Genomic DNA, 26,660 nt, shown 5'->3' with positions numbered 1-26,660 from the left:
TCATATCCTCTGGGGTTGTAGGCACATCACGTTACACATTCTCCTTTAACGTACCCCACAGAAAGAAGTCCAGAGGTGTAAGATCAGGAGAACGGGCTGGCCAATTTATGCGTCCTCCACGACCTATGAAACGCCCATCGGAGGTTTCAAGCGTCAACTTTAGGTTACAATATCTCCGGATGTAATTAACATTTTACAATGCAACAAACGGCACTGATTACGTATTTGTTTGTATGTTCAGATGTGCTAACAAAACTAACGTGGTTTCATTTTAAAAAACGTAGGTTTGTGTTAAAAAACATACTTCCGTGCATTTTTGTATGGTTTGTATTAAACAATTACACTAGCCCTCTCCTCACATTCGGTCTATGGAATCGGTTCGTCAGTATTTGATATGGTTTACGAAATATGTCCAGCGGTAACGTTAGGTGACTCACCCTGTATATGGTTTGCCCTGCGATGTTTTTGGCTATTGGTAGGATTAGGAAGAGAAGGGCTGCGAGGAGTGGAGGGACTTTAAATAGCAGAGGAGTACAACAATGCTCACCTGAAGATGATTATAGCTCGCAGACATTTGAAACACACTTACGAGAAAAGCCATGCTCGGCCACGATCGCAAAACATCGACTAATATTCAGTACAATTGGAAAATTTGCAGATCCAATATATCAGCTCATCAGATAAAAACAACCTCTCTTGCAAAGCGAAAATATCATTCAAAAAAGTAGGATATGAGAATATGTAAACAATACAATACTTACCTTGTCTTATATCTAACATTTAGATAATTACATAAAATAATTTAATCATTTTCACACGATCATTTAACACTATTGTATTCAAAACTCTCCTCTCTTCCTCTACAAAGGCCTTGGAAGGCCCAACAGAACCGACCGGCTGCCGTGTCGTCCCCAGCCCACAGGCGTCACTGGATGCGGATATGGATGGGCTTGTGGTCAGCACACCGCTCTCCCGGCCGTATGGCAGTTTATGAGACCGAAGCTGCTACTTCTCAATCAAGTAGTTCCTCAGTTTGCCTCACAAGGGCTGAGGGCACCCAGTTTGCCAACAGCGCTCGGCACATCGGATGGTCACCTATTCAAGTGCTAGCCTAGCCGGACAGCGCTTAACTTCGGTGATATGACGGGGCCCGGTGTTAACCACTGCGGCAAGGCCATTGGCCAACACTATTAGATAGGGATCCAAAAACTAAACAACAAATAGAAAGGAAAGTAATATTTTCCGAGATTATTTCTCCTGCTTTCATAGTTACGTAAGCATAGGTGGATCAATAATATGAGCGATAAATCCAGGTTTCCTGAGGTTGCAATTTTAAATATTGAACCTTGTATCAACAACTTATTTTCAAAAGCTCGAATACAATTGTTTGACGATACAGCTTCTAACATGAACTGTGCTTAATAAAACAATTATGTGTACTACAATTCGTTGTTGTTTCAATGAGCTCATACTCGAGTATGTTGATGTTGATCAAAATTTTGCTGCTCTACGAATTTCTTTGTTCACGGCTACTATCAATACAACTTTTTAATATGGTTTTCCGGACAGGATTTGAAATTAATCAAACAAAACTAAAGGTGGATATTGACACTACTCTGCAATGTGGACTTCATAGTTCTGTTGCTAGTAGAGTTTGGTGTAGATAGATTAGTTGTACCAATTCCTGTGAATTATGATTTATCAAATACGCGCTTACGGAAAGCTCTGGAACATTGCAGAAACTGTAAATACATTCAAAAACATCTAAGGAATTCCAGAACGGAATTCATAGAAACATAAACTCATCATTTCAGTTCATTCCTCAGTGTAAAACATATTCCTACTACTTCAGTTCTGTAGGAGAAGAACAGGTAGCAGCGACTTCAGCCGCTTATGACCTCGCGTGACTTCCGCCATTTTCTAACCTATCCCACCAGAACTTGCTTTTCTACAGTGAAAGATACGAAGTTACCTTAAAATACACTGTACACGCACACACGCACAACACAAACACAGGAGGGGGACAGTGGGTGGTTCCGAGTGCAAAGTGACACAAAGTGGCATTCAGGATTACTTTTATTTAATATTGCAGGTTTTAAACAAAGTTTCTATTTATAGGGTTCACCCCCAGTCTCTTCCCTTCTTACAAAGTCCTTTTGGTGTTGTGGCAGTATTTTCAGAGGTGTCTTGCTATCAGTACCGTGCACACACTAACACACACACACACACACACACACACAAGAGAACAATATAAAATCTAATCTTAAACACCGGTTTCAGGATCTCACTACATAGTAAATCAGTCTGGTTACAATATTACAGTACCAGATTATTTTTGATAAAAGGGTTTTCTTTATAAAAATAGCTTTGCAGATTTACGACTGAGTGCCAGTTAAGTGGGATTCTGAAATATTTGCTGCATCTTGGCTATATCAGCTTGTGGTGAGCTGCGAGAAATTGACGTTTTGGTAAGGTAATAAATATTTAGTAATTCGTAAGATGTGTGTTGTTAAATATTTTGTGTGGTAATACCAAAATATCTTGCTTCCAAATTGATCTAAGGTTTTGGTATAACATAGAACAGTATAGCGATGTTTGAATTACTAGTCGCGCTTTGATCCGCTTTTTCACATGAGACTGTGAGGTTTCCAGCAAGTCAGAATTATTAAATTCACTCTTTGGTAACTATTGATAACGATTTTAATTACCTTAACCGTCTGTAACCACGTTGTAATTGGAATATCAGGGTACTGCACAACGAAAGTTCTACTTAACCCATGTATGAAAATATAAACAATGTGTGTGACGAATAACCAAGGAGATATCCTCGGATCTGACGGAACTGTTTGAAGAGGAACATGGCGCCGCCTAATCACCCATAAGATTTATCCTTCAACCTAATAAGTCTAGTTCCCCATCAATAAACATAACTCTTTTTCTGCTGTAGATTCATTATGGTTCTATATTTCAATTTTGTATTGCCTGAGCGGAAATTTTGAACCATCAGCTACGTTATTACAACAGTGAAAAACGCACATCTGATGTGGAGAAGAAATCCCAACAGTGCTTGAAAACAAGATACGACATGCACATCACAGTGGTACTACGCTTTCTGCCTTTGATGTGGTCAGTCCAATTGCAGCTTTTTGAAGGATCCGTCTACACCAAACAGTTCGTAGCTGTAGCCGTTGTCCTTAGGTCTCTTGCTCTCGTCCGCGACGTATTTGTCCTCTTCCAGAAACCATTCTCTGTGCTTAACCAACTCAGCATAGACAGAGTCTGAAAATAAAGAAATAATTTTTATTTCTGCATTATTTTAGTAACTTATGCTCAAATGCTAGATAATAACGTACATTATACTCAGATATATGTGATTACATTTTTCTTTTGTGAGCAAATTTAATCAGCAATGTCGGCGTCCTCAGCAGAGTTGTCAGTATTGACGAATCTCATGCGGAGAAGCTGGGTTAGAATCGCGGTACTGATAAGGGTTTTTCCTCGGTGGGAAGAGTGCGACGGGGTACTCTTAGCCTCCTGATGGCATTTGAGTAGCCACTTGAATGAAAAATATCGGTTCCGAAGTCTGGAAAATGGACAACGGCAGGGAGACGCTGTGTTGAACACACGACCTTTCTTACTAAATCCGCCTGACGCCACTTGGAAAAAGATGACACGGCGGCCGGTCGGCATCCATTGATCTCCAGGTTCCATTCGACAAGTACGATCAGTAATATCATACGGTTCAACTTGCTGCTTTATTGCGTCGCAAACTTCTCTTTCGATAAAACTTTACTGTTTGGACATATTTTTTCTCTTCTCTTGAGAGGGATTGTGGTGATCACAGATAAGTGACTTGAGATAGTAATGCTGTTTCATTATTTTTATTAGTTTTATGCCTCGAAATTGGAAAAGTGCAGTTGAAATACAAGCACTTCGTAAAGGTTGTAAAGGGCTCGCAAGAGACACACACTTCAATATGCCAATATCCGAAATCATTCTTATTCTAGGAAGAGTATGACGTTTCTTGAACCACTAATAGCTTAGAACATGTGTGGAAACCATAATTACCACAGCACATTACATTAAGATGCAAATCTGTGTTGTTGTCAAAATAACGGAATCCTTTCTAAAGGACAGCGGTTGGAAACACCGTCCTGCCAATCACATTTAGGTAATTTCTTAAATAGTACATAGGAAAAGAGGTCTTCTTATGAAATAGAACTTTGCATGTCGTTTACGTGAATCGCACACATATTACAGTCTGTGGGATACAATGGTTACCCTTACCACAAAACACAGGCTTTCAACAACTAAATGGGCTACTTCTTGAGGTGGATTGAAAATAAAACTTTTTTTCTAGGTATGACTTGACCGTTGGGTGCAAAAGGACGTAAAGTTGCTGCCTAAGTTTAGTCAAGGTTTAACCCATTTTCATTGTGTAATTGTTGTCCATCTAAGTGGAAATCTCGTTAGTGCAGTAGTACGCACGAACTATGCTTTTGTACGCAGAGTTTAAATCCATTCATATGGTACAAAGGCAGTTTACTTTACGAGAAAGCAGCTCGAGAACCCAAAAGAACAAAAGGATGCCATAATAAGTATCTGGAATAATAACAAAGGGAGAATGTCAACAAGCATTAAAACGAAGGCCACACAAATTAATCCGTCATTCTCCATGGCAGCTTCAGATGCCACGTGCAACTATAAGATCCGCAAAAAGCTGTTGCGTTTGTATTCATACTAGTTGCAGATTCTGCAGCCCATAAAGCCCTATCACAAGCAAGAGTGATATCGAGTTGCATGTAAAATACTTAACCGAATCGACCGGAATCCTACTTTGCTGTCAAGTGTAATGTTTTCGGATGGGACCAGTTTCCATGTCTATGGAATCGTGTACAGGCATAATGTTCGCCTTTGGGACTCACAGAATCCATACAGTATCTCGGAAAATGTGCGAGATGGTTCGAAAGTGAACGTTTGGTGTGGTTTCACGTGCGACAAGGTAAATGGACCGTATTTCTTTGCTCAGGATATTATCAGAGAGACGACGTACCTAGACATGGCGGAGATGTTTGTTTTTCCCTAGACTGAAGCCGTGGAAGCAAACCTTTGGTTTCAGCGAGATGGTGCCACATCTTAGTCGTCGTTAAACGTTCGGATAGCTCTAAATTGAACATTTTCAGGATGCTGGTCTCCTCACCCTCCTGACACCGCACCATTCTTCTCTGAAGATCTTTGGAGGACTGGGTATTTGCCATTGCAATGCACGACCTTCAGAACCTACGCATTCGAACTGTGGAACTGATTGCCTGCATTTATACGGACATTTTGCATCGGACCTGGATGGAAATTGAACACCGAAGTGTCTCACGTGGATGTGTTTTACCTTGATGTTATGACGTTTTTCTTGGAAACTTTTAATTTATTTCATTTAATTTTCTGTTGGCAACAAATTAAAAATATGGTATTTCGTTGTAGACAACAAGTGTAGTGGGAAGATTTTGTTACCTATAAAAGAGAACGATGCGCGCTGAAGAGAAGGGAATTCTCCATCCCGTCATGTCTGACGTCCTACACTACAGCAATGGTATCTTCCATGCGGACTACTGTCTGTATCACAGCTTCTGCAACAGCGACGGCCGACAATGAGTGACTGTCGCCACCTCCTCGATCGACGACTTCAAACCTTCAATCAACCAACAAGGAAGACTGGTAGCACGTAAAGTTTTAGAACGGTATGTCAGACCTCAGCTTTTGAAACTGTCCAATATGTCTCACCAAATTACAGCAACTTAGAATGAACCTTTGTTGCTCAATGTCCCTATTGCATTAACAAGCAGGGTCCCTTCCTTTTCCGAAATGAACCCGAGTGTCGTTGAAATTCAAACGCGAGCATTAAAGTAATATCACACCATTTCACTGCTTTAATTTCAAAGTTCAGTTAAAGTGTACATAGCTGGCTACAATATTTAGATTACACAAGCACAAATTAAGAGTGTGAGTTTTGTTACCATATTTTAGCTTACCTGTGACTGCAGCTCAGCTTGGTACGTACTAAATTTTGCCATTGTTAATTGTTCAGAATCATTTAATTCAAGTTCAAAGTTAAATCTCTTATTTCTAAATTGCGTAGATTCAAGTAGCTATTGAAATGTTTGTTGAGGTAGCCCAAGACTAACCGTATTTTACTCAATTTCGATGTGCTTCAGAAACAAAGCTCACTATTAATTTCAGTCACTAAATTAACTTTCAATTTTCCGGTTTTATTAATTCTTTTGCTAAATTAAGTCAGAGTGTAGCGAAATTTATTACTTCTGACAAACTTTCAGTTTTCACACTACACGTGTCAACCTACAGTTGCCACGCCTCTAGTGCTAATTATATGTGTAATAACCTTTCTTTTTAAGTTACTATAGTAATTGCCCATAGGACTGGCGACCGTAATTTCCCCCAAATCTCAAATATCTAATTAACGCCAATTAATTGTTAACGTGACGACCGCACATTTACTTTCTTTATTAATTTTACCCTTTTCGCAAAATTAATTTCCACCAATTTCATTTGCATTTTTCCTTTCATTTAGATGCAACCCTTTCCTCCCTCTTTACCGACATATTAACTTCGGTGACGATTGCTTTTCCCAAATTCCCATTAGGTACACGCGGTTTAATTTTTCACTGTCATTAAGGTCGATAAGTGAGGGGGAGGTTACAAGCTGTTATCGTGGTCGCTTGCCTTCAAATTCTAAATTGGTATCAGTATTTACGCAGTACGCCTTTAGAACCTCATTTACTGCCATTTCTGGCGTCTGATGCCGTCTGCTGTGTTTGTGGCGACTTGCCTTTAATATTTCAGCACCTGTAATTTGTACGTTGCAGCGAGTTTTAAACAATTGTTAATTTATTGGCATTCCCGGCGCGTAAGGCCTTCTGCCCAGACAACTGTGGCTTGGTTCTAAAACATTATCTGTAGTATCTGTATTTAATGGTGATTTGCTAAATTGTAACTCACTGAAAACACTATTATTTACATTGTGGAGTTCTCATTTATAAATAACGTGTGGTATTTTTATTTACCGTTTCGTCTGGAATTACTGGTTTAAAATAAAATGTAATTGTAAAAGGTAACCAATAGTAACTTATTGTGGCCCCGTCGACAATAGTAACCGAATCCTGCCTTCCCTTGACGAGTCGAAGTGAAAACATCACTCCGTATAATCAATATTGAAGGCTACACTTTGATACTGGGAAATTCCAACTCTCTAGGCGCACAGGGCCTCGCAACCACTTCATACCGAAGTCGAAAAATATGACTTGTCCAAAGGAAAAGATCGGGTAATTGCACCAATTTGCGTGCTATCATAGTGCGGAGTGGGAATATTTGTGCAACATACTACACTTTACTGAAAGTTTAGGGATGTAAGGTCCGTACTTGTTAAGCAGTCTGAGGGAACGGTTTTCGTGTTCGCCAACTGCCCCTTGAATTCGATTCGTCATCTCCTGCTAATCCTACTAATTAAGTGACGCCATTTTCATTGCGCAGCGATCCACGGTAAACCACAAAGATTTGTGGCGAACAACCACCGTTAGACAGGGAATTACAACTTAATGGAAGCCCGCAATGGTAGCAGGGTTCATTTCCGTTCATTTGTGCGGGCTCTAGCGAGAGAACAAAAGGAATCCAATAAGACCTCGAGCAAGAATATGTCATCGATATGACGTAGCAACACCATAACATCATCCGTGTACGCTCGTACCAAGAAGATTTCTCCTAATATTTTCCAGCCACATAACTGGTCAACAGTAACGCGAAGGATAAGTTATAAGTTCTACTGCCAGGACAAGAAACGACATGGAGAGGGGGCTCGCTTGCGGTAAGTCTTGTGGGTTGGGGATCTGGGAAATGAGAAGTCCATTCACGGCAACACATGCTTGAATACCAGTGAATAGGTTGGACAGTACCTGATCAGCAGTGTGATTGAGATCTGATGCCTTTATCACCTGCATCAAGAATCTGTGTCTGACCTGGTCAAATGCCTTATTTAATAAAAAGTACGGCTCCAGAAACAAGTCGCTGCAGTCACCCAGATGATGTTTCGACATTCGACTAGGTACAGAAATCACGATCGTGAGCCAAGGCACACAACGTTGATGAACAGATAGAATGTGCTCTCGGAATATCGACAAAAGGCTATTAAACACCCTGTGGCGAAACAAGCGCTGTATCATTGTGAGAGATACAGAGACGAGCGGGTGTGCCGTGACTTAGCCCAGTTCACTGCTACTAACACCACGTCATCATAACTCGCCTGTGCGTAGCATACGAAGAATTCCGCCATAATTTAAGAATGAAATTAAAAATTGAAGAAGCTTTACTAAGCTTTGTCAACATATGCATCAGTATATTAACGTTTAAATCGTCAAATCTCAGAGGCATCAGATGAATAACTTCCCCTAAATTCATCGTTTTAAGAAAAAAATAAGTGTCGCTAAATAATAAAGCTACACAGCTAAAAATCGATCAGAATGTGCAAATGTGTGTCAAAATTAACTAATACAAGTCTTAGCTTCATTAGAGCAATTTTTTAAGAAAAACTGAAGGAGCTAAATATTAGACTTAGGAAAATGAAAATTGGTATGAAGCTCAATTTCATATGTAAATCTTAACTAAATGACGCCATTGAGCTACCTCTAATAGTTTTCAAGAAATTTCCTGAAAACTAAATTTGGAACAACGACGTCATAATTTATAGTAGATTAAGTATCAGTTATATTAATGATAGACAGTTCTGACGAAAGCGCTTGATTACATCTATCAAATAATGAAGGTATAACAAGTTTCAAGACTTTGATTTAAATAACAATCTGTACAGACTCTTTTGAAGATGTAGTTCAGAGGCCATGTTCTACTGTGTCGGTTCCATTCTAAAAATTCTAGCCAGCAATGTTTAAATGCAGGCGAGTTAAAACTTTCTCTGTGATTAAATCCTACATAATTCATACTTAAATTACGAAGATTCAAATGTGTTATAAAATTATGTGCGTCCGACAAAGCGGCCATTTACATGCTGCTAGTTGCGGATAGAGTGGATGACAGTAGGTGTTCCCTTCGGTCGTCTGATGCGCACATGTATAAATACCGCCTTAGATGCAGTGAATGGACTTACCCACAGGTTTGCGGAGAGCGCTATTGCGCTGATTCCTGGACTTGAGTAGGCACGCTGGCATCGGATCGAATCCGCCCAGCGGATTAACGACGTGGGCCGGTGTGCCAGCAAGCCTGGATGTGGTTTTTAGGCGGTTTTCCACATGTTGCTAGGTGAATACCAGGCTGGTTCCCACGTCCCGCCTCACTTACACAACTTGCAGACGTGTAAAACACGTTCGCACTATTCCATGGTTACACTAGACGCAGACAACTGGGGTACACTGATTCCATCCCAAGGGGTACAGGACAGTGGCAGAAAGGGCATCCAGGCACCCCTTTCAATTAACCATGCCTGATCCAACAAGCCGACCCTGCGAAAATTGTGGGACAAGTGTACAAGCAAAAGAAGAAGATGAGGCAGTGAACGGACTTCACTTCGCACCCAGCTAACATACGGTCCGTGTCATTGAAACGCCGCCTTACGTGCTGCCTCGGGTGACATCACAGCCAGGCTGCAACTTAACCATTGTTTTTGGTAGAAATAGGAAGTGAATTCGCGAGGACTGTACACCATCCTGGATGCCTTAGATTTCACAGAAGTAACTGGTAACAAAACCGCGTGGCATGTGGTGACATTATTTTCCACTTTTGTGGCGAGCAATTAACTTTGAGTATCAGAAGTCAGGACGAAGGACCATTTAATGGGGACTTACCGCAAAGGTTGCCTCTGAATTGCTCATAGTGCTGTTTCTGATAGTGACATCATTGTTATTATTATCAGGAATACCACTATGATGTGTGTGTGAAAGTTTATCAAATATATCGATCAATTAGAATTCTAAAGATTCGTTTATATCCATAGTTCCTGATTCTGATGAGTATATAGAGAGTAGAAACATTTCTTTCAGTGAACAAAAGAAGAATGTGGAAAACTGGATATTCGTGTTGAGGTTTTATGGGACCTAACTGCTGAGGTCATTGGTCGCTGAACTTACACACAGCTTAATTTAACTTCAACTAACTTACGCTAAGAACACACACCTAAGCCGGAGGGAGCACTCGAACCTCCGGCAGGGGAACCGTGCGGACCATGACAAGTCGCCTCAGACCGCTTGGGTACCCCGCGTGATCGAAGAATGTGGACTTTCACACTGGAAACTGTTGTCATTATTTTCTCCATCGCTTTCTGGCTGACCACAAAAATAGTTTTTAGGCTCTCGTAAACAGACGGCGCCGCCGCCCCACATATGGTTCATCGACCGGAAAATTAAACAGTGAAAGTGGTCGGTATAAAACGTCGAACTCGGTAGGCACTAACAGGATGCCGAAGTGAAATGGACAGAAACCAGTGCGACAACAGTGCTAAGATTTGCTCGCAAGTGGGGAAACTAAGCTGCGAATGTTAGCCACAGTAAACTTGATCGTGACGGAAGGAAGGGAGAACACGACACTAGATCGGGGCTACCACCGGGGCTGAGGTTACAAGGGGACGGTGCATCATCACGGAGCCGCGAGGATCTGTGAACCACCTGTTACTGCGCTCGCTCATTGGTGCCCAGCCCCCCAGAAGCTACCACTGTAGGTGAGACTCGACGCTATCCTCAACGGCACAGCTGCTGCCGCTGCAACGCGTCGCTTCACGTTTGCTGGTACACCACGCTGGCATTATTCGTCAAGGTCCAGCAATTAAGTTCGATATAAGTTGTTAGTTGCTGCTAATAGGCTACTAAAAGTGGAAAATATTGATGAAAATAATGTAAAATTAAGCTGGAATCAGTCTCTGACGACGTATCCTCAGAATCAAAGTCTGAAATTAATGACGATGATACCGTCTATGTAATAAACTGATAATCGGAGTGTGATTTGTCAAAAGTAGAATGTAAATTGAATTTCAATGGTGCTGCAAAGTCAGTAGCATTTTCTGATGACGAGGTAATTGCAGTTGAGGTCAAAAAGGGAAAGGTAGAATTAATGAAGTTATCAGATCATGAAATTGAGCTCAATATGTCTGAAATTCAAACAAGTCTGCGAATGCTAGAAACTCCTTTAAAAACAGTGAAAATCATCAGTGGCTATATAGAGGCATCACATTGGATGCAATTACTGTTCACTAAACTTGAATCGCATCATAAAGAACTCAGGGATAGTAATAAAGAACTTAAAAGTAAGGTGGAATCCCACAGAAAGCAGTTAAGTAGTAAGATAGAATCTAGTAATAAAGCATTAAAGGATTAATCGACCTCAAAACTGAATAGTTCAAATCATAAAAGGGATGCTAACCACCACGATCAGCAAGTCAAAGTAGGGCAACAACTAAATAACTTCCATAGTACTTTCAAAACTGAAATTGGCGAAATTCGCAAACAATTCAAAGACGCAGATGAACATTTGGAAGGGAGGTTTTCAGAAAGAGTAGGCAATGAATCCAAACTTTACTCTCATCGATTTGAAGAAGTAACTATTATAGCAAATTCTTGTCAGAAAGATATTAAGGAAGTAAAATCCGGCTGTGAAATTTTGTGAAGATGTTGAGAAAAGATTTTCTAATTACGTGGAAGCAGTAAAATTAGAAGTTGAAGAACTAAATACTAGTATTACTAACACCAAAAATAGAGTAACCTCTCGCAGTTCCTGTAATACTACTGGTCAGCATTTTGGGTCAGTTGACAACAATTTCATCGCCTGTCGTTAATTTTTACGTTTTGATCCAGACAAGCAAATTCACCCATTAGAGTTCGGGAACGATTTTGAACGTGTTTTGCCTAATGTATGGTCAGAGCGAGAGAAAATATCTTTCATAAGAAGTTATTTGCCAGGATATGCTTTGCGGTAGTTAGATGACGTAATGATAAGACGCAAAACTCTTTCTGAATTTAAACCTGCATTTCTTTACGAGTATTGGCCACTCAACAAACAAAACGATGTTTTGAGAGAGTTTTGGAATGGTAAAAAGTTTGCTTCACGACGTGAGTCAGTAAAAGAATTCTCTAGAGATTGGATTTCACGGCTGTCACATCTGACTCAAAATATAAACCCGGAAAGGGTTAGTCACGGGACTTGAAGGTAAACTGGCTTTGTATTGGCAGAAGACAATCATTTCTGCACCTGGGGATAGTGTGGCTAAGTTCACTGAATGTGTAGAGCAAGTAGAAAGAGTATCTGCTGCTGAGGAGCAGGTGTTAAAGAATAAGAGTTCTTATCACGATCGTGTAAACAACAGAAATAATGACAGTGGGAACGGGAATGTTGAAAATATGGAGGTTCAGAATACAAGGTCTAATTATCGTAATAAAGGCCATGGTAGAGGAAGAGTGGGCAGACAGCCACCACGCTTTCGCAACTATTATTATGAAGAAAGCAGAAAATGTAAATAAAGTGTCCTTGAGACAAGACGGAAACCAGACCGCTACCCTATCTGATGCTACATTAAATGAACACAACAGACCGCGTGTGGGAAACTAAATCCCGTCTATGAGGAATTTGGGGCTTACAAGGCGGAAACAGTAACACAGCTAGTAACAAAAACACAGACGCAGTCAGTCAAAGCGCGCAAACAGATAACAGGGATTATAAAATAGGAACATACTGTACCAGTGATGTGCCAAAGCACTTTGATAATATAGTTGACAGCATTTTGGACACTTTAGAAATATTGGTCAAGCAAGAGAAAGAAAGTGCTATAGGTAATAGGGACGAAGAAATTAACGGGTTTGAATCTAATAGGGACGAAGATGAAATGAAGGCTTACATCTTCAACGATAATGGAAGTCTGACGGCTAAAGTTGTGGTATAGAAGTAAAGTCAGTTTGGCAAGGTTTCGAAGCCGAGTAATTGATGGATGATGGGGTAGCAATAATAATGAGGTCAAGGAACCTGTTAGCTGTATTGACTTGCCACAAACGGTAAAAGCCGAAGACAGTGTTATAGATATCACGTTCTGCAAGGACGCAGTTGCTCAGAGATAGAGAATAGTTTAGCTGATATGTAGCAAACGGAAGTAGAGGAAGTCATCAAGTGCTTTGATTAACAGTTGGTGGACGGGTTGCAAAAGGCAGCTAAGCATATAGAGATTGATGACCCCATGAATCTAAGTGTGAATATATTTGGAACTGAATAATACTACTTTAACTGGATACAAACTGAAAAGGATTTATTAGAAAAAGTTTATGAGGAACCTGTTCAGACTAGAATAACTTACCCAAGTATAAAAACTAATGTCTCAAGATTAATAGTGCGTTATCTTCCTGACAGTGGCGGTGAAGTAAGGACTTTGTCCCAAGCATTTTTTGATTCTATTCGAAATAAGAGTTAATTGTCATGAAAATGAGTGGTTTGAAAGCAATAGGCACCACTGGGAAAGTATCTAGACCAGTACAGCACGAAGCTCTGATACCAATTGATATCGGTGACATGATAATAGATCATCCTTGTTTAATCGTGCTGAGTTTAAGTGTTGAGGTAATATAGGCACAGATTTCTTAACAAAATATAAAGGGAGGATTGATTTTGATCAGAACAAATTAGTTTAAACCTTACCTGATTCTCAGGTGATAAAAGAGCCTTTAATAGGAAATTTTTAGACAGTAATTATGAAGCCAAGGAACTGCCTATTAGGCTAATGAGGAATAAAGGATACTTGCAGAAAGATAGTTAATTCAGTAATAATGTGCAACATGCTAATCCGGAGGAAAACTATATCCTAGAAGAGATAGAGGCAAAGGAGCAATCAACAAATCAAATTTATGATAAACAAAGAGCATAATTAAGGGAAGTATTAACCACTCATCATAATGTATTTACGAATACTCCTGGTGAAGTTAGGAGGTATGAAAACCGTTTGAATGTAAAGCCTGGGCAGGTATTTTTCAAGAAACCTTATCAGATACATGTTTCAAGAAAGCAAGCGGTTAAAAAAGGAATTCTGCATATTTTGGTATGGGGTATCAGCGAGAAAGCAGCTAGTGAATGTAACAATCCTCTTATTGTTGCGCCTAAGCGTGACGAAGGCTTTAGATTAGCACTGGATGCGCGCTGGCTAAATGAAATTGTACTAAGAGACAGCGAACATCGCCAAATATGGACGAGGTAATAACAAAAGTTTCGAGGAGTTAGGTATCTCTTACGTCTATGGACGTCTTGCTTTTAAAACATTTTCTATTGTGTCTGTATTTAATGGTGATTTGCTAAATAGTAACTCACTAAAAGCACTATTTTTTACACTGCCTTTACTCCTTCATTAAATAAGTGTAGTTCTTTTATTTATTGTTGAGTCTGGAATTACTGGTTTAAAATAAATTGTGTGCAATTGTAAAAAGCAACCAATAGCAACTGATTACGGCCCCGTCCACAATCGTAACCGAATCCTGCCTTCCCTTGACTACCACCAGGTCTTACTGAACGTTTTCGAAACTTGAACAGCAGCTGACTTGTTATCATCCGATCTGAACTCTGGAAGTCTCCTCCAATGGAATATTTTCAGTAGAGTGGAGCAAGGAAGAGGAATCGTCGGACTTCTCACCATCTAACGTCCGTTTACGTTGGCCTAGAACGGAGATGGCGGCGGCGCTGAAGCTACAGTGGCAAAGACCCAACGCGCGGTTAGCGGCAGAAATGCGCTAGCTAGATTAAGCAATGGATCGGTTGCCCCTCACAACCTAGGTTAAGCGCAATGAATTCCACTTGCGGAACCAGTCCGCTGAAGTGAGCCTTTCACGATGTTCATAAGTTGATTTTATGACGGTCACGCGACGTGGGTAGTTTGTGTGGATATGCAAACTCGCATTACATATAGAACAGGTCCCTTCTTGCCCTGTGTATATTGTATATACCCGATTTCAACACACTGGGATACTCCGTTCTGGTTTCCGTCTTGTCTCCGTTTGACCACCATGTCCACGGACAGAACACCACTAAAAATTTGTAAACAATGTAGGGCAGACCAGAGTTCCGCCTTGAGAAAACTGTCGTAAAAATTAACATTCGTATATTGCACCTCCGAGTTCACCAAAATAACCACACTATTTGAAGCATTGCGATGACTGAAAGAGACTTCTTATCCAAGCCGCAGACAGAAGAAGGCGTGGAAACTTGACCTGAGACATATACGATTCAGAATCGAAGTAAGCCGTGTGAACCTGTTCTGAAGTTAGGTTGATAGTATCTGCTAGCCAATTGCGAATATCTAACGAAGTTGGCTGTACAGGCCACGTGGGCTTGTCAAAAATATAATTGACGGTACCTGTACGTGAAATGTTGCTGGGAGACATGGAGAATGTCACGGCGCAAGACAACGCCGCGGCAAAAGTGAGTCATAAACACGAGACGCTGAGAGAGAAATAACTATATGACAAACATAAGGACTCCAACGATATAGAAGACAAACACGCGGAAGCACTCGCAGACCTGCGGTAGAAGGGGAAACAGGCAGAACATACTCACCTGATGCGCTAAGGAGGAATGTAATGGGCTACCCTCAGCGCCGCTCACGATTCACCCCGTAGCTTTACTTCCGCCAGTACATCTCCTACATTGCTGGGTCCTGCACACAGTTTTAATCTTCCAGGAACTTTCATACCATCGCACACTCTGCTAAAGAGTGAAAATTTTATTCTGGAAATGTCCCCCAGGCTCCAGCTAAACCACCGCAATACCCTTTCTTCCAGTAGTGCTAGGGTTGCAACTTTCGCTGGAAAGCTTCTGTGAAGTTTGGAAGGCCGGAGATGAGGTACTGGCAGAAGTAGAATTCTTGGGGATTTCATGCTTTGATAGCTCTGTCGGTAGAGCACTTGCATGTGAAAGACAAAGGTCCCAAGTTCGAGTCTTGGTCTGGCTCACAGTTTTCATCTGTGAGGTATGAAAGGTTTTTAATTAGTTGGGCATTAGCGACCGCTGAGAAAACGGTATACGTTAGCAACATACTACAGAAGGATCAAAATATATTTTAATCTAATGGCTTTAGGGAGGCTGACGTACAGATTTGTGGCATAAATCGGCAACAGTCAACACGTGACACCTGACATGTTCTCGTGGAACGGCAACGCTTCTGTGACTGATAGAGGAATCTGGTAGTCTACACAAGATGACGTACTGGCTCGCCCGATGCCAATATCACTCACGGTGGAGGTGCGGCATAGGGAGGTGGGTCATCAGTGATCACAGTACGATGCGTCAAATGGACAGTATGGTTCAGCGAATGATGGAAATCAGAGAAATCCAGAGCCTCTGTGACGTAATCAGAAGGTTGTCTGCCATCCTTATTGTATTGGGGATTACCTCGTCCTAGTCAGCCAACATCTTCCCCAACTTGCCGAGTGTTATGGATCAATCTATTAACAGCTCACCCAAATGTCACTCTTTTTCGTTCACTAGAAAATTTTGAGATACTCCTATAACTCACACCCCAAAGTCCTACTAATGTGCATGGACCTCTCCTTCTGTAGGAAAAAAGTTCCAAACAAACATAAATGTCGTTTTATTTACAGAACATACATCAGGCAACGTACTATTATTCATTTCAGTATGAATAAGATGTAGTTATACCTCTTTTTATTCTAAAATATAATTTGTGTCTTGAAAATAATTTTAAGAATAAGATGTCATTTTACACTCCTGGAAATGAAAAAAAGAACACATTGACACCGGTGTGTCAGACCCACCATACTTGCTCCGGACACTGCGAGAGGGCTGTACAAGCAATGATCACACGCACGGCACAGCGGACACACCAGGAACCGCGGTGTTGGCCGTCGAATGGCGCTAGCTGCGCAGCATTTGTGCACCGCCGCCGTCAGTGTCAGCCAGTTTGCCGTGGCATACGGAGCTCCATCGCAGTCTTTAACACTGGTAGCATGCCGCGACAGCGTGGACGTGAACCGTATGTGCAGTTGACGGACTTTGAGCGAGGGCCTATAGTGGGCATGCGGGAGGCCGGGTGGACGTACCGCCGAATTGCTCAACACGTGGGGCGTGAGGTCTCCACAGTACATCGATGTTGTCGCCAGTGGTCGGCGGAAGGTGCACGTGCCCGTCGACCTGGGACCGGACCGCAGCGACGCACGCATGCACGCCAAGACCGTAGGATCCTACGCAGTGCCGTAGGGGACCGCACCGCCACTTCCCAGCAAATTAGGGACACTGTTGCTCCTGGGGTATCAGCGAGGACCATTCGCAACCGTCTCCATGAAGCTGGGCTACGGTCCCGCACACCGTTAGGCCGTCTTCCGCTCACGCCCCAACATCGTGCAGCCCGCCTCCAGTGGTGTCGCGACAGGCGTGAATGGAGGGACGAATGGAGACGTGTCATCTTCAGCGATGAGAGTCGCTTCTGCCTTGGTGCCAATGATGGTCGTATGCGTGTTTGGCGCCGTGTAGGTGAGCGCCACAATCAGGACTGCATACGACCGAGGCACACAGGGCCAACACCCGGCATCATGGTGGGGGAGCGATCTCCTACACTGGCCGTACACCACTGGTGATCGTCGAGGGGACACTGAATAGTGCACGGTACATCCAAACCGTCATCGAACCCGTCGTTCTACCATTCCTAGACCGGCAAGGGAACTTGCTGTTCCAACTGGACAATGCACGTCCGCATGTAGCCCGTGCCACCCAACGTGCTCTAGAAGGTGTAAGTCAACTACCCTGGCCAGCAAGATCTCCGGATCTGTCCCCCATTGAGCATGTTTGGGACTGGATGAAGCGTCGTCTCACGCGGTCTGCACGTGCAGCACGAACGCTGGTCCAACTGAGGCGCCAGGTGGAAATGGCATGGCAAGCCGTTCCACAGGACTACATCCAGCATCTCTACGATCGTCTCCATGGGAGAATAGCAGCCTGCATTGCTGCGAAAGGTGGATATACACTGTACTAGTGCCGACATTGTGCATGCTCTGTTGCCTGTGGCTATGTGCCTGTGGTTCTGTCAGTGTGATCATGTGATGTATCTGACCCCAGGAATGTGTCAATAAAGTTTCCCCTTCCTGGGACAATGAATTCACGGTGTTCTTATTTCATTTTCCAGGAGTGTATTTCGCTGCGTCAAAAATTTTCAGATACTAACATTATTATGATACATACTCTTGTATGTATTTGTTAACGTCATACAATTTTCACGATTTTATGTGGGTATTTCTTTCGTGTGTATTCATGTAGCTAATTTGATCGTGTTAAAGGAAGCTAAAGTTACATAATTTAGAGCAGAAATCATGAAATATTGGCAGGAATATGTTCTACTAGAAAATGAAGAAGGAACATTGCTTGCCGCTTTCTGGAAAGGACGTAAACGGAATAAATGTCGTATCCTCTATGCAAGGAAACTCACTGCAAAGTATAACATTCTTTGATAATCGTCACAGCACCGTTAGAGGTCTCTGCATCACTTTGTATGTCATATCTCTGCTAGTTCGGGACCATTGACCGACACGAGCCAGCGAGGTTACAGGGTCCATACCGGGTTGGACCAACGTGCTATGAAGGGAGGAAGTTACGCACTTGATTCTGGGGCCTGCTTTCGTGCAGTTTAGATATTCTACACGAAGATAGTTGCGTTTTCATGCTTCAGCAAGCTTTTCGCTACAGTTGTGTATGACTACTGCCCACTACGCGCGTTCACCATGATATTCAGTCGTATATCAAGTCTAATGTTAATTCAAAGTAATTTCTCGTACTGCGTATTTCACGATATGCTTCTGGACTTCACTATTCGTTTGCAGGTTGTTTACGTTCACATGCATACATAGGTGACACATCAAGTTATACATTTTCCATATGTGAGTTGAAGTTGCTTATAATATCTTTCTCACTCTTTCTCGTAAAAAGCATAGGAAAGATTTTGTAGCATTCAGTACAAACATTTAACGGCTTTCATTGAATATTTCCTTGGTGAAATGTGTGCATCAGCTGAACTGAAGAGCTATATTCTTGATGTGGGCCTACTGTTATTGTATCACTATTTCGAACATTATAACATTTATTTTGTTTTTGTAGTACACATTTTTTTATTGCAGTAGAGAATTTTCCTGTCCCCTTTCACACTTTCACGTGGCTTTACCTATCCACATTAATGTGAGGTGGTCTCAAGGCACCTAATCTGATTTTCTACATCCATACCCTGCAAACCAATGTGAAGTGCGTGGCCCAGGGTACTATTGCCCATTGTGTAGGTTATTACTGGCTTCTTGTGCTTTATTCTGAAAGAATTCGAAATTCGAACTTTAGAGATCCACGTCAGTCAACAGGGGAGAAAAATAATTCCTTACTCATTTGGCAATGGATATGGTGTCCACTGAGACCTCCCTGATTTCCAATGTACTTTTAAAGAATTGATGAAAAGTAGGCATTTGAGGTTAGTAAGAATTTTGTACATTTTTTCTAGACTTCTCCTTTCTTTTGCTTCAGTTGGTAAATAATTACAAGAAATGATCACACCTGAAGACCGACACGTGGTGTGTTATGCAAAAAAAAAAAAAAAATCACGCATTGCTGTCACAAGAAATTTCCGACCTGATTTAATAAAGGAGGCCACCAGATGTTAAGAGGATTAAGGCTTCATATGAGAAGCCACTGGTAATGTAAACGGACAGTTAGTTTCCTGTAGAAAACGCAGATCTGATGAAATTTTAGAGGAGAACAGAGAGCTTCCAAAGAATCCCATCCAAGTCCTTTTGCCAATTATAACGAGAGTTAAATATCCGTTGCTCAAGAGTTCATAAGATGCTGTTGGAACGACTTCGCCAACGTACTTACAAACCTCAGACTGCTGAACCGCATCAGCCAAAAGCTCCGCCACGTACTTGGTATTGAGATGTTGGACCCGACAGGGCAAAGCCGCTACTACCTAGACACTGTCCTTTTCTCTAACGAAGCAACCATCCACAACTGCGGGAAGGTTAATCGTCACAACTTTCGCAACTGGGTTCGGCAACACCCACAGTTTCCGAAAACGTGTCAGTTACAGCGAAAAGTGAAAGTGTGGTGACTGCTGCTGAAAGACAGCATAAACTGACTGGAATCCTTTCTCTGGGCATGCTCGAGCAATTTGCTGTCCCTCAGCTTCTTCCCCTACAGCCAAATGTGATCCTCCAACACAATGTTGCACCTACGCAATGGAGTTAACACGTTCGTAGCTTCCTGGTCCGATATTTCCACTGCCGTGGATAGAACGAGAGGAAGTAACCAAGTGTCAACCGCGATATTCGAACATAGACCCGTCTGGTTTCCTCCGTGTGGGGTTCTGTGAAAGACACTGTGTATGCCTCGCCTGTACGAGACGTTGGCGATCTCCACAAAAGAATCGGTGGACGTACTAGAACCGTCACCTCGGACTGCTACTGTGTAAATTGGATGAGACAGAGTCTCGTCTAGACATTTGACGGGTCACAGAAGATACCCTTGTAGAAGTGTTCTATTTGTTGTAGAAAAGCTTCTGAGATTTTTTCCTAAATTATTTACTTTGCTTTGTTTCAAATGCTAAATTATGACCAGAAATGACTACACCTCCGAAGAAGATCCAAACGGTATCTATGCTCACAGTTTTGTTATTACATTTGGAAACCGGAAAGATTTTATGTGGACACATTGTACATCTGTAAGTGCCATTCGTAAATTATGTACTGCGTTGTTGTAACATATACTCAAGAACCGCGCAAACAGCGTAAAAAAAGAACGCTAGTTTCCTTAAATGCTTTATCAGCAGTTATAATTTGCTTATGGCCGGATGAGGCCCATTTATCAATTCCCTATTGGTTGTAATGCAGTTACGAATCGTCATAGTTTTAAACTTCCAGTAACAATGCAGAAACCAGTTGAGTATCCTGGAAGTGTTTCCCTGATTACAAACATTCATAATACATGATACATGACACATAGGCAATCGTATTTTATCTTAAATGGCATGTGACAATCTTAGGTTTTCGTGCACATGTACTTACCGCTACTTTGTTTGTTACAGGGCCCAGTGACGTAACAACAGCGGAATCAGACACCATTTGTTAACAACATATACTCAAACCAGGAGAAAGCGCAATTTATCCTCTGTTATCAGGGAACACAGTCACCAAAAACTGTCCTCATCGGAGAAAAGGACACGCTTCATACAGTCATCACGTTCCCCAACCTCAGCCGTCATGGTAACAACAAAGTCGTAACGAGTACTGCAATCCGTTGGTCAGAGGGACTACATGACCTGGACTTTGTCTGCATAGAGATGATGTTCATCTATGGTGGGGTGCAGGGATGTCTATGGAACCTGCAGATCACGCGAGACTCTGCGGACTTACTTGTTGGCACTTCTCACGACGGCGTCCCTCACCATGTGAATTATGTGCGCACCTGTTTCATTGAACTTCATATAGCACATCTAGATGCTTTTAAAAGGAGATGGCTGTCTATGATGTGCAGCCTGGAATTTTCTCCGGAATGGTGACTGTATCACGCTACACCAGAGGACACAGTGGGCTTTCTCCTGGCTTAAGTGAGTGTCGTTTGCAAATGGTGCCCGGGTCCGCTGTACGTCACTGGGCCCTGTAACATAGTAACAGTAACCATTTTTCGACACAAAACCTTGATACATAACTTGCAATTCAAAATAAAAGGTATTAATGTACACTACTGGCCATTAAGATTGCTACAACACAAAGATGACGTGCTACAGACGCGAAATTTAACCGACAGGAAGAAGATGCTGTGACATGCAAATGATTTGCTTTTCAGAGCATTCACACAAGGTTGGTACCGGTGGCGACACCTACAACGTGCTGACACGAGAAAAGTTTCCAACCGATTTCTCATACACAAACAGCAGCTGACCTGCGTTGCCTGGTGAAACGTTGTTGTGATGCCGCGTGTAAGGAGGAGAAATGCGTACTATCACGTTTCCGACTTTGATGAAGGTCGGATTGTAGCCTATCGCGATTACGGTTTATCGTATCGCCACATTGCTGCACGCGTTCGTCAATATCCAATGACTGTTAGCAGAATATGGAATCGGTGGGTTCAGGAGGGTAATACGGAACGCCGTGCCCGATCCCAACGGCCTCGTATCACTAGCAGTCGAGTTGACAGGCATGGGTGTAACGGACCGTGCAGCCACGTCTCGATCCCTGAGTCAACAGATGGGGACGTTTGCAAGACAACAAGCATCTGCACGAACAGTTCGACGACGTTTGCAGCAGCATGGAGTATCAGCTCGGAGACCATGGCTGCGGTTACCCTTGACGCTGCATCAAAGACAGGAGCTCCTGCGGTGGTGTACTCAAAAACGAACCTGGGTGCACGAATGACAAAACGTCATTATTTCGCATGAATCCAAGATCTGTTTACAGCATCATGATGGTCGCATCCGTTTTTGCTGACATTGTGGTGCACGCACATTTGGAGGCGTGTATTCGTCATCGCCATACTGGCGTATCACCCGGCGTGATGGTATGGAGTGCCATTGGTTACACGTCTCGGTCACCTCTTGTTCGCAGTGACGACACTTTGAACAGTGGACGCTACATTTCAGATGTGTTACGACCGTTGGCTCCACCCTTCATTCGATCCTAGCGAAACCCTATATTTCAAGCAGGATAATGCACGACTGCATGTTTCAGGTCTTGTACGAGCCTTCTTGATACAGAAAATGTTCGACTTCTGCCGTGACCAGCACGTTCTCCACATCTCTCACCAATTGAAAATGTCTGGTCAATGGTGGCCGAGCAGCTGGCTCGTCACAATACGCCAGTCACTACTCTTGATGAACTGTGGTATCGTGTTGAAACTGCATGGGCAGCTGTACCTGCACACGCCATCCAAGCTCTGTTTGACTCAATGCACAGGCGTATAAAGGCCGTTCTAACGGCCAGAGGTGGTTGTTCTGGGTACTGATTTCTTAAGATCTATGCACCCAAATTGCGTGAAAATGTAATCACATGTCAGTTCTACTATAATATATTTGCCCAAAGAAAACCATTTATCATCTGCATTTGTTCTTGGTGTAGCAATTTTAATGGCCAGTAGTGTATATGTCGTTTTTTATGCCTTATGAACGTATGCAATTTAATACTTCTGGGACACACGATACATATGAACTCCTTTTGAGAACTTCATGAAATCAGAAATAATATGCCGGTAAGTAGCTGAAGCGTTATTTGTGGAATTTGGTATTCACTGCAGAATTTTAGTAGTTTGGAAGAAAAACGTAGAGCTTTTGACTAATTTTGTAGTTGTTGATCAACATAAGTTTACTTTTAAAGCCTATTATTTAATCGTAGAGTAGCTGCACCTAATGAAAACGACTTATTGAACCACTACTTACCCATTATATCTGCCACTGGACCAGCAGTACCACCCATTTCGTCGGGAACCACGTATTTAGGTAAATGTTCGAATAATGTCTGTGACCCACGTTCGTGGACCATTATCTGAAAACAGAGGTTTGACACTTTATAACAAATGTAGTACATGTGTATTTTATATAGGAAAGAGTGTTCTACCTTGGAACACTTTGTCAGACATTCGGCACTATTCATTTCTGTAATATAAATTTGATATATATTTCTTCTATATTTTAAAATGACGACAATCATTTTAAGTGTGCTGTAATCTTTTTCTGAACTTAAATAAATTGTTCTGAAAAGTAAGAGTTTTTCAAATTAGAAAACATGTTCCAAGGTACAACATGGTTACGTACACAGGAATAAACATTCCATTGATTTTTAAAAGAAACTGCGAAATGTGGGAATTTAAGGAGGGGGGACCTGGATAAACTGACTAAACCAGAAGTTGTACAGAGTTACAGGGAGAGCATAAGGGAACATTTGACAGGAATGGGGGAAAGAAATACAGTAGAAGAAGAATGGGTAGCTTTGAGGGAAGAAGTAGAGAAGGCAGCAGAGGATGAAGTAGGCAAAAAGATGACGGACAATAGAAATCTTTGGATAACAGAAGAGTCACTGAATTTAATTGATGAAAGGAGAAAATAAAAAATTCTGTAAATGAAGCTGGCAAAAAGGAATACAAACGTCTCAAAAATGAGAACGACAGGAAGTGCTAAATGGCTAAGCAGGGATGGCTAGAGGACAAATGTAAGGATGTAGAGGATTATCTCACTAGGGGTAAGATAGATACTGCCTACAGGAAAATTAAAGAGACCTTTGGAGAAAAGAGAACCACTTGTATAAATATCAAGAGCTCAGATGGAAAGCCAGTTCTAAGCAAAGAAGGGAAAGCAGAAAGGTGGAAGGAGTATATAGAGGGTCTATACAAGGGCGATGTACAGTATTATGGAAATGGAAGAGGACATAGATGCAGATGAGATGGGACATTTGATACTGCGTGAAGAGTTTGACAGAGCACTGAAAGGCCTAAGTGGAGACAAGGCCCCGGGAGTAGACAACATTCCATTAGAACTACTGACAACCTTGGGAGAGCCAGTCCTGACAAAACTCTACCACCTGGTGAGCAAGATGAATGAGACAGGCGAAATACCCTCATACGTCAAGAAGAATATAATAATTCCAATCACAAGGAAAGCAGGTGTTGACAAACGTGAAAATTACCGAATTATTAGTTTAATAAGTCACGTCTGCAAAATACTAACGCGAATTCTTTACAGACGAATGGAAAAACTGGTAGAAGCCGACCTCGGGGAAGATCAGTATGGAATCCGTAGAAATACTGGAACACGTGAAGCAACATTGACCCTACGACTTATCTTAGAAGATAGATTAAGGAAAGGCAATCCTACGTCTCTAGCATTTGTAGACACAGAGAAAGCTTTTGACAATGTAGACTGGAATACTCTCTTTCAAATTCTGAAGGTGGCAGGGGTAAAATACAGGGAGCGAAAGGCTATTTACAATTTGTACAGAAACCAGATGGCAGTTATAAGAGTCGAGGGGCATGAAAGCAAAGCAGTGGTTGGGAAGGGAGAGAGACAGGGTTTTAGTCTATCCCCGATGTTATTCAATCTGTATATTGAGCAAGCAGTAAAGGAAACAAAAGAAAAATTCGGATTAGGCATTAAAATCCATGGAGAAGAAATAAAAACTTTGAGGTTCCCCGATGACATTGTAATGCTGTCAGAGACAGCAAAGGACCTGGAAGAGCAGTTGAAAGGAATGGACCGCGTCTTGAAAGGAGGATATAAGATGAACATCAACAAAAGCAAAAGGAGGATAATGGATTGTAGTCGAATTAAGTCGGGCGATACTTAGGGAATTAGATTAGGAAATGGTACACTTAAAGTAGTAAAGGAGTTTTCCTATTTGGGGAGAAAAATAACTGATGATGGTCGAAGTAGAGAGGATATAAAATGTAGACTGGCAATGGCTTAGAAAGCGTTTCTGAAGAAGAGAAATTTGTTAACATCGAATATAGATTTAACTGTCAGGAATTCGTTTCTGAAAGTATTTGTATGGAGTGTAGCTATGTATGGAAGTAAAACATGGACGATAAATAGTTTGGACAAGAAGAGAAGTTTTCGAAATGTGGTGCAACAGAAGAATGCTGAAGATTAGATGGGTAGATCATATAACTAATGAGAAAGTATTGAACAGAATTGGGGAGAAGAGAAATTTGTGGCAAAACTTGGCTAGAAGAAGAGATCGGTTGGTAGGACATATTGTGAGGCATCAAGGAATCACCAATTTATTATTGGAGGGCAGCGTGGATTGTAAAAATCGTAGAGGGAGACCAAGAGGTATATACACTACGCAGATTCAGAAGGATGTAGGTTGGAGTAGGTACTGGGAGATGAAGAAGTTTGCACAGGATAGAGTAGCATGGAGAGCTGCATCAGACCAGTCTCTGGACTAAAGACCACAACAACAACAACAAATCAGAACTTATACACTTATCAGCCAGACCATTTTGACCACCTAACAGCCTGTATCTCCGCCTTTGGCACTGATAACCGCGGCTGCGTGTCGTAGTATGGAAGCAACGAGTCCTCGGTGGGTCTATCTACACATGTCGCCTCATTCTCGTAAATCCCGTGGAGCGCGGAGATGAGCTCCGACCCCATGTACAATCACATCCGAGGTATGTTCGATCGGGCCCTGATCTGGACAGTTGTGGGGCCGGCACATCAATTGGAACTCTGGACTGTGTTCGTCGAACCACTCCATCACACTCCTGGCCTTGTGACATGCCGCGTTGTCTTGTTGAACAACGCGACTGCCGTTGGGATACATGGGTGTCATGAACGAGTGTACGTGGTCTGCAACCAGAGTACGATAGTCCTTGGCCCTCATGGTGTCGTGTACAAGTTCCACTGGACCAATAGCAGTCCACTTGAATGTTCCCCAGAGCATAACAGAGCCATTGCCAGCTTGTCTCCTTCCCGCAGTACGGAGGTCAAGGAGCTGTTCCCCGGGAGGACGACGGATTCGCGCTCTCCCACGGGCATGGTTGAAGAAGGTATCGGGTTTCATCAGAACATGCAACTCTCTGCCAGTGCGCCAACGTCCTGTGCCGATGGTCACGTGCCCATTTAAATCGTAGCTGAGGATGTCGTTGTGTTAACATTGGAACAT

At 42.2% G+C, this 26,660-nt stretch overlaps 1 protein-coding gene across 1 annotated transcript in view; it reads right to left on the bottom strand.

The window, feature by feature from the left end:
* Positions 1–2,133: 2,133 nt before the first annotated feature.
* Positions 2,134–26,660, bottom strand: part of LOC126188061 (alpha-tocopherol transfer protein-like) — a 78,663-nt gene continuing 54,136 nt past the window's right edge. The window contains exons 6-7 of the mRNA XM_049929504.1: positions 23,441–23,546; positions 2,134–3,279 (exon numbers count right to left, since the gene is read on the bottom strand). Coding sequence (XP_049785461.1) covers positions 3,128–3,279; positions 23,441–23,546 — 258 coding nt within the window. The 3' untranslated portion in view covers positions 2,134–3,127. The remainder of the gene's footprint in view (positions 3,280–23,440; positions 23,547–26,660) is intronic.

The sequence above is a fragment of the Schistocerca cancellata genome, chromosome 5 (assembly GCF_023864275.1).
Source record: "Schistocerca cancellata isolate TAMUIC-IGC-003103 chromosome 5, iqSchCanc2.1, whole genome shotgun sequence".
Lineage (NCBI taxonomy): Eukaryota > Metazoa > Arthropoda > Insecta > Orthoptera > Acrididae > Schistocerca > Schistocerca cancellata.
The sequence above is the reverse complement of the archived record's forward strand: the minus strand, read 5'-3'. Positions and strand labels throughout refer to the sequence as shown.